Raw genomic sequence first — 13,643 nt, forward strand, 5'->3', positions numbered from 1 at the left:
CACAGAAAAATACATGAAAAGACTAGCCTCCATCATGACAACAAAAGACTGACAATAACAATATGCCAAGGGGCATATGGAAACCCACAGTCATTATACACTTGTTATCTTCTTCACTGCTTTGTATTCTCACATACATAACAACGACAATCAGGCCCTATTTCATATAATCATAATGGACTGTTCAAGCTCAGTTCATTATATTGCACTTGGCAAGGAAAGCATAAATTATAGTCACAGGCTAACAATAGCAACGTCACTCCAGGGTCTTTTATGTTGGATTTTCTATGAGGGATAGGAGTCTGGTGTATTTAATGGTCTTTCCTTTCATGTGACTGACTGAATATAGGCAGCCGAACAGTGTGTGTGTGTGTGTGTGTGTGTGTGTGTGTGTGTGTGTGTGTGTGTGTGTGTGTGTGTGTGTGTGTGTGTGTGTGTGTGTGTGTGTGTGTGTGTGTGTGTGTGTGTGTGTGTGTATGTGTCTGTCAGTGACAAAGAGGGATTGTGCTTCCTTTAAGATTGTCTGGGTTAGTTATAGGAAAGGAGCTCTCCATCTCGCTCATATACAGTCAATTAAAATGTTGTGGTGTGGCATTTTGCCAGTCACATAGCTGCCAAACTCAAACACTGTACTGTATACATAACCATATCTGTTTTTTGGTTGCCAAACTTCATCATACACTTCATCTATCAATCCATGTAATAAAAAAATGATCATAATTTGCAATAATGTCACTATTGAGCCAAATTGGCACACACTGAGTCAACAGCCACGGCTTTCAAAGGCCTTCAATGTTTGTCCTCTTGTTGTTGGAAACTCTCACTATTGCTTCGGAGATGAGCCGCAGTGATTCAGAGTTCCTGTGCCAGAATATGCAGCGAGATTCCCCCAGATATTTACCACCAATGAGAGAAATTCCTACAATATCCGATGCTGCTCTCCAGATACAGCCACACTGACCTGCTGCTCGCTCAGGGTTAAGACGCACACAGTTGTGGAATTCTTGGACCTCGCGTTAGTCAAAACCCATAAACTGATCGACAACATCTCACAGGACTGTGGGCAACAGTGAACAGAGAAAATGACACCAGTATCCATTCACATTCACTATGATGCACTTTCAAATCAAAGGGATTCCTTTTCGTACAAATCATTAGGTTCTTAAAAACATGACAAAATACTGATGGCTGGATAGGAAAATAAATAGGTAAATACAGTATACACACATGGTAGAATAGGAGCTCACTCGTGACAATACATGGCACAAAACCATGCATCAACCAAAGTTTCCAGAAAAGGTACTAATGCCACAACGGGTTGGGGTGAAACAAACAAACAATTGCTTCTCCCATTTCTGTCACTACCAAACTAAGGTTCTAGGATTATTGCTCTGTAATCTCATCGTTTCCAGAGGTTAAATTCCAGCAGGGACATGGGAGACCAGTGTATGGTTAATATATAGAGTAAGCAGGACCGGCTCCAGGCATAAGCGACATAAGTGGTCGCATAGGGCCGGTAGGGGGCTCCAACCCCCCAAAAAATATATTTTTACTTTTAGGAACTCAGTCTACTTACTGTTGAGAGTTAGAATGGTAGAATTCACAAGGTGCAAGTTCAAATTTATTTTGTGCATCATCAGTTGTTCTGTTTTGTCCGTCACTGAAAGTCACTCAATGTCAGCTAACAATTTTTAGATTGGTAAGGTCGTCTAGCCAGTTATCTAACCTTGCCGTAATCATGGCGGAATACCGACCAGGCACGCAGGGCACTTCCTAAGGGGCGCTGACCTCCAGGGGGCCCACATTGATTTTGTTAGTCCCTCTCACTCAGATAGTATTAACATGGTATAAGCCTTGGCATAATTGATAGAATGCAGGAAAATCCCTTGAAAACTGGCAAAATGAGTAAAACTGCATGACATTTGTTATAAAATTGCCACATTTTCTCTCCACCCCATGGCAAAATGTGTAATACTGGAGAAAACATGCTTCAAAACGGCAACATTTTCTCTATGCCACATGGCAAAATGTGTAATGTTGTTCTCCATAATGACTTAAACTAACAGCAGGCCGGGACTTTGGGAGGAAGGCCCTAAGAGTGTGACAGGAGGTTTAGACATCAAATCCCAGGATTATCTCTACATCGGTCAGGTTTTTAACTGACGACTTTGAAGTTCAGTTTCTCTCCCTGAGGATCAACATCACTGATGGTGTCTTTGTTCATCATTCAGTGTAATTACACACTGAGTGTACCAAACATTAGGAACACCTTCCTAATATTGAGGTGCACTCCTTTTGCCTTCAGAACAGCCTCAGTTCATCGGGACATGGACTCTACAAGGTGTCGAAAGCGTACCAAAGGGAATGCTGGTCCATGTTGACTCCAATGCTTCCCACAGTCGTGTCAAGTTGGCTGGATGTCCTTTGGGTGGAGGACCATACTTGACACATATGGGAAACTGTTGAGCATGAAAAACCCAGCAGCATTGCAGTTCTTGAGACACTCAAATTGGTGCGCCTGGTATCTACTACCTTACCCCGTTCAAAGGCACTTATTTTGTCTCGCCCATTCACCCTCTGAATGACACACATCCACAATCCCTGTCTCAATTGTCTCAAGGCTTTAACATCTTGCTTTAACCTGTCTCCACATCTACACTGATTGAAGTGGATTTAACTGGTGACATCAGTAATGGATCACTGCTTTCACCTGGTCAGTCTGTCATGGAAAGAGCTGGTGTGTATAATCAAGATAGAACAACATAACTGTTTTGGATTTATAGTAAGTGTGATCTATTTGATTTATTTGCTTATAGTGATAGTAAAAATATTGCTAAGATATTTGGAAATCAATATCTGAAATGTGATCATTTTCAACAGCTAACTCGTTTGTTTACATGAAATCCATAAAGTACAGCAGATATTTTCCCGCCAGTTATTTAGTAACATGTTAACAAAGCTGTTGGTTGGCATGCCTATGTAACCTCTGTTTATCCAGATACAGCACAGTTTAGTAATAACAGATTTAGTGGGGACAATGAAAACAGAAATGGATGTGATAGGGGTATTTTTGACACTTTACTGCCATCATATGGACACTTCTGAACCTACACATAACTACTCAAAGAGATTCATCCTTCAAGACAAACACCACATCATCCTTTTCACAGACAGGGGAATAAGACAGTGGCAGAGATCTTGTTGAATGAAAGATGATTTTGTTTTTACTAATAGCAAAAAAAGGAGTAGCAGGTAAAAATGTAAGAAATTAATGTTTTGTGTTTAGCTGCAAATGCAGATTGGTGAATGATCCCATTCAACAAAAGCTTAATCATTGGCAGTACAGGACACCTCTGAATATTGTTCTAACAGAGGCTCCAGCCGGCGGTTGTGTGCTATGCACTCGCTACAGACACACTCATTAAGGCACAACACAAAGACAAGATGCCAGTCAGAGTCCCATAGCGCTTTCCAATCTAACCTCCTACATTACAATGTTGCTAAAGGTGTCCGCTCCCTGTTCTTCCCAACACTGACATCTCAAGTGGCTAAAACATATTAATGCTACCTGTACAGTTGATATTGTGATAAAAAGGCAGCTTCCTGTTTGGCCGTTGTTTATCCTTTACTACTGATATCCTTATCTCCAACAATCACTTTACTGAGCTTGTGTGTCTGGGAAGATATGAGTAAAAAGCTAATTAAAGTACATAATAATCACTCTTCTGCATTCAAGGCAGAATGTAGAGGTGAACAGTACGAGGACAGAGATTATGTTCGGAATACATCCTAGTCAGACCCCCTTTTAAAAGAAATATCCCATAGAAATAAGCTTGCTTTTGTTGTACCATGATAGAATACCAACTGTCTGGATGAAGTCAGCAAAACAGACGTTTGATTCGACAGTATGAATAACCTGTAGAGGTATAAAGTCACAAAAACACATTGCATACAAAATTATATCTGAGGTGACTTGGGGGACTATGGGGCCTGCAAGCAGCACTATGATGTCATGTTAGAGGAGTGTGACGACGTGACGCTCTGACGTACAACAGTAAATCCACCAGACAGAGTGATGCCTGGTGTGCCTTACACATCACTGGGTCTCTCAGTCTTTGGCTCACCTGGGCTACATATGGAGACTCACCGCCTAATGCAAAGTTCTGGTTAAACATTGTCCCAAAGTTTGCGTTCAACCTTCTGTTGTTTTTACACTAAAGGCCCTGCAACTGTTGGGAGGCATTATTGACTTTGTAATTAAACTGTGTTAACGTTGGGAATTTTGTAATCATTACATTTCAAGCCATCTGTTCCTGTCCATGGGCTGAAATGGATTTTCCCCCTGAGTAGCTAAAGGATAAGGCTGATAGGTGGGTAATGTTATCATTCATTTTGCTTTGTTTATTCATGTTGTGGAAACAAATGCTGAATAGTCTACATGAATCCATAGCCTGCGAGTGTACGTATCAACTCCATACATTTAAATAAAGTGTATCGCTTTGAAATGATGTCATTTCACCACACAAATGCCCTGGTCAATCTAATGTTACTGATTATGGTTTTATTAGCTTCCATCTGCTCCAAGACTAACAAAGCTGAATTTGGACAACCTGTGGGTGAATAAAACAATCTCTGTTTCTCTAAAGGGTCACTATGTATAAACAGCTTGATCCTGCTGTGGGTCATACATGTCTATTGGTTCTAGTTTCTGGTCAACACCTTTATCCAACCATATCTCCCTCCATTGTACAATGGTGAAATCACATAATCACATAATCACAGATAAAGCTCAACTTTGATCCGCTGCTTTCTACAATTGTGTTTCCGGACTGTAATCTTTCTTTCCTCGCCTGGTGTGGGTCCAGTTTACCAATTAAAAGGACTGTTTATTCAGAGTTTTGACACTGGGGGCTTTGAATTGCGAGATAAGAGAGACTGTTCTGTTGGATGTATTGACAACCAGCCAAACTGCCTGAAGGAGCACATGAAAGCGACCTAACAAAATGTCTCTTTCTGCCTCTCTCTCGACATGTTGATGTGTTAGTTAAGCAATAAGTTCATGTTATTTAATACATTTGAAACAACAGTCATTTCTAAGTTCCTACCTCTCATTCGGCCATATACAGATAAGTACAAGTTTACATTTCAGACAATAATATTACACCGTAATAGGCTATAAAGGCAACTCAAATAAATAACATGTTTTTTTTTTTACTTGTCATAATCAATCAAACCTGTCTTGCAGGTTTGACTGATTATGCCTCTAACAATTTCAAATTTGACATTACTCGCTTTATTCTACAGGTATATATTTACATGTTAACAAAGTCTCCTCTGGCCACATTAAGATGAACAGGAACAGATTGAATTATATTAAAATGGTTGAATTGCAAAAGATTAATTAATTCAGTTCAATAAAATATTTCACTGAACATTGAACAGCTGAGGCCTTCATCAATTTACAAAATATATATTGGCTACACAGTGTGGGGGGAGTAGTGAACTATATGTAGTTCAACGAGTAATGTAACTATATTTTACAGTAGCTTGGGTGGTAGTTGAACTAAATACTAATCGTGGTGTTTTTCGTAGTTCATATGGGTGAAGTAGGCCATCATATGGGTGAAGTAGGCCATCATATGGGTGAAGAAGGCCATCATATGGGTGAAGTAGGCCATCATATGGGTGAAGAAGGCCATCATATGGGTGAAGAAGGCCATCATATGGGTGAAGAAGGCCATCATATGGGTGAAGAAGGCCATCATATGGGTGAAGTAGGCCATCATATGGGTGAAGAAGGCCATCATATGGGTGAAGTAGGCCATCATATGGGTGAAGACGGCCATCATATGAGTGAAGAAGGCCATCATATGGGTGAAGTAGGCCATCATATGGGTGAAGTAGGCCATCATATGGGTGAAGACGGCCATCATATGAGTGAAGTAGGCCATCATATGGGTGAAGAAGGCCATCATATGAGTGAAGTAGGCCATCATATGGGTGAAGTAGGCCATCATATGGGTGAAGAAGGCCATCATATGGGTGAAGACGGCCATCATATGAGTGAAGTAGGCCATCATATGGGTGAAGTAGGCCATCATATGGGTGAAGAAGGCCATCATATGGGTGAAGAAGGCCATCATATGGGTGAAGACGGCCATCATATGAGTGAAGTAGGCCATCATATGGGTGAAGAAGGCCATCATATGGGTGAAGTAGGCCATCATATGGGTGAAGAAGGCCATCATATGGGTGAAGTAGGCCATCATATGGGTGAAGACGGCCATCATATGAGTGAAGTAGGCCATCATATGGGTGAAGAAGGCCATCATATGGGTGAAGTAGGCCATCATATGGGTGAAGAAGGCCATCATATGGGTGAAGAAGGCCATCATATGGGTGAAGTAGGCCATCATATGGGTGAAGTAGGCCATCATATGGGTGAAGAAGGCCATCATATGGGTGAAGTAGGCCATCATATGGGTGAAGACGGCCATCATATGAGTGAAGTAGGCCATCATATGGGTGAAGAAGGCCATCATATGGGTGAAGTAGGCCATCATATGGGTGAAGAAGGCCATCATATGGGTGAAGTTTTTTGCCATCAGACCTTCCTAATTCTCACTTGAAACAGTTTTTGTGTTTAATAGGCTAAAATAAACATTCTGTTAAAATCTGACTACAGAGTGATATGTCGAGCAATTTATAGTCTATGATATTTCAGAATTAGATATAACTATTGATCACAAAGTAGTTTGGATGTAGTGAACTACTTTTTGAAAGTAACATTTTCTTAAGGGAAGCTTTAGTGTATCTTCACTTCTTCCAGTATGAAGTAATTGGTAACTTGGTAAACTACATTTTCAGAGTAGTTTCCCCAACGCTAAGGCTACACAAGAGAGACACACTGAGCATATTTTTGTCTGTGATCTGCGTCACTGTTTACAGTGACTGAGTGGTGTGGGAGGAGCTTGAGGAGTGTTGGTGGTGGGAGGGACAGTCACGGCTCACGTTCCTCCTCCAGTAGACCCCATGAACACAGTGTTGATGGGGGGCAGCGATGACATCATGTCCCGTACCTCAGATGGTGCCCGGTGAGGAAGCAGTGCATCCTGGGAGTGGAACTGGGCAGGACCTCCGTACATGCAGGGTGCAGAGACCGAGGAGGGGAGGGTAGGAGCTACAGCAGAGAGAAAACAAGTAAACAAAATAGTATCTTTAAAAAAAAAAAAAAAATTCTGTCATTTACTACAATCATTCTTGTCTTGCATTCATTGTTTAATCCATTGCTACAGATTGGTAGTGGAACATTGGAGTTCCCTATCAATCCATAATTTGTCACTGACCTCCAGGTGTGTGGGAGCCCAGTGAGTCAGACTCGGTGTAGTAAGGCCCAGCCGTCTTCCTGCCCGTGTCATCCAGGATGTTGAGGGGGTCGTGTACTTCACCGTACACTGGGACTGAGCGGATACTGCTCACACTGCTGATAACTGACACATGCTGGTCTATCATGGAACCCAGCCTCTGGCTATCCAGGTAGCTACTGTTTCCGTAGTACCCTGAAAAACAGAGAGGTTCCTTTATGAGTAGAATACAAATTTATGGTTCAACTTGTTTTTTAATTTACAATAATTCTTATTGTTAGGGCCCTTAATTATTTCTGACCAGGTGACGTGACCATGTGATCTAACCTTGATGAACTGACTAGTGAGGCCACGAAGTCTAGAAAAACTCAGGGCCCATTTTCTGATAATTCAATGGAGAAGACTTAGGTGTAGTCATTCATACCATTGTGTCCTGCTGCTGAGTAGGCAGACTCCTGACAGCCACTACTGTTTAACCCACTCCCATCAAAGTTGTATCCTACAGAGTCCAGTAGCTCAACCCCCTGAGTCTCCATCCCAGGATCAGGGACTGTGCTGTAATTGGAGGTGTGTCTGGAGCTGTAGGGGGATACTGCACAGCTGCTGTTGAAGTAGTCTTTGGCCAGGTGCTGTTCACTGAAGGACGGGTAGTGGCTGCTGTCAGAGCGGGTGAGGTAGGCAGGGGCCTGGGTGTGTGTCTGGGGCCTGAACACAGCCTGGTAGTTGGAGGTGGTGGGGTAGTAGCTGGGGCTGCTGGGAGGGAGGCTCTGGTACATGGTGTCTGGGAAGGCTTGGCAGGAGATTTGGGGCTGGATGGTGGTGCAGGCGCTCTGGGGTCTGATGGCCATGGTGCCCTGGTTGATGACACTGCCCCTGTTCACCATGGCTGGGGAGATGGGAGGGGTCATCAGAGGGCCACTGTTCTGGGAAAAGTCCATTTGTCCTGGGGGCACAGAGGAAAGATTTTAGACAACACAATAGGAACCTTGACTACAAATGAGCAGTTGTCACACAAGTTTACATTTTATGTTAAACCAATGAATGTATGAACAAAGCTAACATACAACGGGGATAAATTAAATTCAGAAACAAGTGACAAAATGAGTCATGTCACCCTTAAAAACATATTTGCACCTGATAGGCAGAATCCATCGGTTTCAGAGCCCTGGTAGATGGCCATGTTTGCTCCCGGAGCCTGCTGATGATTGGCTGACAGGGTCATGTATGCGTGTTCTGAGAGGGACTCGTTCTTCACAGACAGATCACTGGACACCGCACTGGGCTTGTTACGGTTGGCCAGGAAACAGGAGCTGGGGGAGGCAGTGAATGCCGCCTTGCTGGCATCTGAAAATAATCATAACAACGCACCTCAATGATCCTACTTCCTCCATTATTTCTCTGTACTGCTCCATAAAAACTGATAGTATTAATATGAAACGCAATAACAACTTACTAATGAAAAAGAACAATCAGAGTTATACATATAATTAGATAGTCTATGTATGTTATGTAATTGCTTACCTGCATTTCCCATGTACTTGTCTAGGAGATTCTGAAGGTCTTGTTCTTTGTTGTTGTTGAATTGTGTCTCAATAGCCAGTAGGATATACTCATCCAGCAACATGCGGATGAGATGGAACGAACCTGGGATAATAAAAAACACATCTCTTACTGTCCTAGTTGCCCACCAGAAATCTAATCTGGTTTCGATGTCACTATCATGACTTGATACTCAGCCAATCGCTAACAGCCTTCACCTTACAAACTGTGACAAGGCTCCAAAGGCTATTCTGTGCACCAATTTGCAGGTGCTGAGGGTTTGACCTGACCAGCTCCAGAGATCTGCTTTCCCGTAGGCTTTCATCTCACCAGGCATGCTGTTTGACTTGTAGGGTCATGTGATACTCCCCCAGTCTGTTTGACTTGTGTTTGGTGATAGAGCCGCCAAATGGGGGTGAGGAAGGTGCATGGGAGAGGTCTGTCTTCAAACACAGTGCACGCAACCGATTGATAATGCTTTCTTTACTTGGGGCCAGGCCATTATAATTTATGGCTCATTGTAGCATTCTGTTCAGAGCCGACCGAAAAGATACATGTGTTTGCGTCTGACGTAGTGACGGACTGTGTATCATTTAGACTCAGTAGTAATGGGAGAGTCTGAATTTAAAATACAAATAGAGAAGTTTGACAGCATTTCCTACATGTTGTAGTTGTTACATGGATATACAGGTTACCAGGGGAACTGGTAGAGGGACGTAGTAATTTCTCACCAAAACTGATGGCGTTGTTCAATGTGAGGTTGTGCATAACACGTGCTCCAAAGAAACTCCACTTGAGGAGGAAGTCCTGAGCTCGCTTCTTTATGGACCGTCCGTTCTGCTTCCCAGGCTGGAGAGAAAGGAACAAACAGATTGGATGTCAACATCCAATCTGACAACCCCAATCTTAGATCTGAAATGGGGACAACGTACCTTTATGACTTTCTGCTCCACAACAGTGTCCAGCCACTCGATAAAGGATTCCACAGTGGCATTCTTCTTCAGTAGGTCTTTCAGCTCTTGGAACACTGTTATTGAGTCATCTAGCAAACATGACGAGAAAGCACATTAACATTGTTTATAGGAATGAACCTGGCAGGGTTTTCCATGTACAATGCAAATGTTCTACTCACATTCAGAGTAGAGGTCAGAGTCTTGGTCTCCACTTGAGATGGTGAGAAGTGCTTGTGATCCTATGCTGTTCAAATCCACTTGATCTATATCCACCACCATTGAGTTCACCACATTCTGGTCAAAAAGAGCTGGTCTTGCAATCTGTTGTAAGAAAAGAAAATGACCAAAATAACCAAAATTAGCGTCTATATTCAATCTGTTTCGTCGAAAGTTCAGCGGTATAGTGCGCTTGAAATGTAAAGGTCATTTCAAATTGAGCCGACATATGCAGCGTTTACCGTAATTGCAGTCTCCGCATACGTGGAAACATTGCAACATTGCCTTTAAATTTCTATCACGCCGTAACGCCGAAATTCAGTGCTACAGACTGAATCAAGCCCTAGGACATCCAGTTTATAAATACAATTTCAATTTCTTAGAGTCATAATAAGATATGCGATATAGATACATTTTAGACACTTTTAAATGTCTTTGTAAAGTTAACACAATGATATTTATATTCCTCCCGTGCTGTAATACAGTGCTTTACCTGAGCAAGGTGTAAGAAGGAGGTCTGACGTTTTAGAGAGGACACAAATCTGCGTGCGATCTGGAGCTTCTTCTCTGAGAGGCATTCTGGGAGGTTTTCCAGAGAAGACACCATCCAGTGTTCCCAGTGCTTGGCAAAGTTACGGATGTCTGCCAGGAGACTGCAAACAGGACAATCTTTATACACAACAATACATCACCCGGAGAGACGGCAGCATCTTATTTCCGTTAATTTCATACACCATAAACCTTACAGCAAATCTGGTGTTTAGATGAGCAAAATACGAATGATGAAAGATGAAAATACTCTACCTTTCAGGCATCTCCTGCATCGTAGCAGGGATCAGGACATCTGTCAGAACCTGAAAAACACCAAATGGATAGTACAACCTGTCCAGTTGAGGTAGGAGTCCTTCAACAACTAATGAGGATGCTGCTCTATGATTCTGGAAAAACACCCACCTTATATAGTATAGAGTCACACACACAGAAGATGTCCACGATAATGGTGTTCTCCAGCAGGGGTAAGAGGTGGTCGGGCATTCCTTGCCAGAAATGCATCAGGAAATTCTGTATCTGAAACATTGTAAATAGAATCAGGAGACAATTTGTCAGACGTGGCTACAACATCTTCTGTCTTGTTTTGGTAGAATACCTCTTCGAAGTTGACATTGATGGCATTGTCCAGGATGCACTGACAATGTGTTTTGTACATCACGATGAGCGTGTCCACCTATTGGACATGTGAAGATAATCCATAATGGTTACAGGTGTTTTTGCAGAGGATACTGTACTGTATGTAATCAGCAAATGTTGATGGCAAAGAAAGTTGAAGTACTGATGAAAATAATACAACAAACCTTCTCTTTAGAGATGGAACTTTGAAGCACTAGATGCTGTGGACTTGGGAATTCTGGAAGCAAAGTTCCTGTTTTGGAACTGAGGGAGTATTTCCGAGTGAACCCTCCCTATTAAATAGAGGAATATCAAACTGTATCAATATTTTGACCTTGTAGTCATGACTAGTCATGTAGTCTCATGACTACAGTTTGAATGAATTAGATAACATGATTCATGTCTGTAATATCTCACATAAAAATGCATTTAAATATATATATATATTTTAAATATATATGTCAATCTTACCTCATTGTTGAGTTTGCTCCCTGAAAATCTACAATCAGATATGAAATCAGACTGACATTAAATCCCATACTATCACAACAATTCCAAACATTTGACTTATTCTAGAATGATCTTACCTCGTCAAGCCTTTTCCAGAGTACACCAAGTTATAATAGGCACTGCTCTCTTTGATGCCAATCCCATAATAATGATATCTGTTAAATATCAACAAAATTAAGCATTTTATATTGAGACCGATCAGATCACTACAACAAGAAATCTTTTGAAAATAATATTTTCCACTATATCTTACTTTGAATGACCTCGGGTCCCAAGTCTTCTTGTTGTAAGAAGTGGAAATTTCTGCCTAATTGTCTAATATGCACAGAGAACGATACAAAAAAACATAATAGCTTTTTCCACCACAATTATTACTATGTTGTACTTACAGTATCTATAACATCTACCACAAACTACGACCTATCCAGCCCGCCACCTCAACTACAAGACATTACTCATCTCACCTTGCCAAATGTAGCAGCACAGGCTGGATCCAGTTTCTCCTTCCTACAGAAGTCTAGGTAGTGAGCGTACAGGATGCAACGTGGCAGACAAACCCCTTCACAAACAGTGTAGTTTTCATCCAGCCTAGCGAACAAGCAGTCACACAAATCCATGTCAAATCAATCACCAACAAGAAAAGAAACATTAACATTTGTAAGAAGGATTGTTATTATACAAGTGCATCACATCACAAGCTATATTATAGATTTCCATAGGTTGTGACTTTGGAACACTACCATTGAAGGGTCAAATGAGTCTGTTTCTTCTTGTCCTTGATGATCTGAGTGATGCTTTTCCTCGGGGTCGTCTGGTTGAAAGCCAAATCTTTAGAATACTCCAGGAGGTCCTGGTCCTCCTCAGAAGATGGGGTCTCATTGCTGTCATCTGCTTCTGACAGGGTTGTGGGGGAGAAAACTGTCATGAGGTGAAATATATATTTGAGTAGTTCAGGGCCATGACATCTTTCCAGATTGGTACGTGGCTAAATGAACCATACAATTAGAAATAAGTACTCCCTATACAGGATTTTCAAGACTCTTCAAAATGAACATAGCAGTGAAAATTGTATTTTTGTTCAACTGGGTCAGATTGAGTAGATTGTTTTTATGTGGTAAATAATACATTATTTTATTCTAGCCTACCCATACAAAAATGAAAGAAGTATATTTTAGTGCATGTATATTTAAAAAAAAAATCCTACAATTTAATGCAGCACAAACTGTATTAGTTGACATCAACAAATATGGCTCTTGTTTTGGATGTTATTCTTGTATGACTCTTGGGTGAAGAGGGAACCTCTCAGTCTATGTGTAGGCCTATTAATCTGACTTTATTCCTCACCTGATTTAATTCCCAAATCACCTTCCTCGTCAAACTTTGAGAATGAATGTCCATGGAAAGCACTGCGTAATTTTTCGTTAGATAAAGTGGTGTGCATGAGCTCCTCGGATGCACTGCAGAAATTATTGGTTGATGGTGAATGAACATGAAGAAATTGTCCATCCTGGATCGGGCTTCCTGTATTCCGTTTCATAGGCATGTTAAATGCAAAATAAAAAGTGAAAGTAAAAGAAAACAAATGAAAAATGGTTTAAATTAAACATTTAAATGAATGCGTTAGAAAATGTACACATTATCTTCAGGATGGGAACTATCCTATCCTCACAAATAAAATCCCCCAAATAAATTAATTTTCCCCAAATTTGATCCTCTCATAATAGGACAAGGAAACTGCCCACACTGCAAGGTCAAACGTTTTCTTTTGCCATTTTCTCTTGGAATAAGATAATACAAAATATTTTCTTGTAATAGAAAAGGTAAAGTGCAGTTCTGTAGTCTCTCTCTTACTCTGATACTACCTTCCAGAGTCAATTAAACCTGTGCTGTGGTT

The 13,643-nt window shown here is 41.3% G+C and overlaps 1 protein-coding gene across 1 annotated transcript; it reads right to left on the minus strand.

Annotated features, from left to right (window-relative positions):
- Positions 1–6,990: 6,990 nt before the first annotated feature.
- On the minus strand, positions 6,991–13,585 carry rfx6 (regulatory factor X, 6). The gene is made up of 19 exons (XM_035775363.2): positions 13,094–13,585; positions 12,490–12,667; positions 12,214–12,337; positions 12,003–12,064; positions 11,827–11,904; positions 11,711–11,738; positions 11,425–11,532; positions 11,220–11,297; positions 11,027–11,140; positions 10,877–10,926; positions 10,566–10,725; positions 10,036–10,177; positions 9,836–9,945; positions 9,635–9,752; positions 8,886–9,008; positions 8,499–8,708; positions 7,789–8,307; positions 7,347–7,559; positions 6,991–7,180 (listed from the first exon to the last, which is right to left on the minus strand). The coding sequence occupies exons 1-19, from the start codon at positions 13,290–13,292 to the stop codon at positions 7,008–7,010; spliced, it is 2,787 nt and encodes a 928-aa protein (XP_035631256.1). The 5' UTR covers positions 13,293–13,585; the 3' UTR covers positions 6,991–7,007.
- Between the last annotated feature and the right edge of the window lie 58 nt (positions 13,586–13,643).

The sequence above is a fragment of the Oncorhynchus keta genome, chromosome 8 (genome assembly GCF_023373465.1).
Source record: "Oncorhynchus keta strain PuntledgeMale-10-30-2019 chromosome 8, Oket_V2, whole genome shotgun sequence".
Taxonomy (NCBI): Eukaryota; Metazoa; Chordata; class Actinopteri; order Salmoniformes; family Salmonidae; genus Oncorhynchus; species Oncorhynchus keta.

Bases quoted from the DNA above. Each gene is read 5' to 3' on its own strand.
- rfx6 (XM_035775363.2), bottom strand. From the start codon at position 13,292: ATGCCTATGAAACGGAATACAGGAAGCCCGATCCAGGATGGACAATTT. The intron at 11,533-11,710 runs GTAAGATTGACA...TCTATTTAATAG, and splicing joins GGAGCAAACTCAACAATGAG to GGAGGGTTCACTCGGAAATA. The intron at 7,560-7,788 runs GTATGAATGACT...TCTGTTTTTCAG, and splicing joins CTCAGCAGCAGGACACAATG to GGTACTACGGAAACAGTAGC.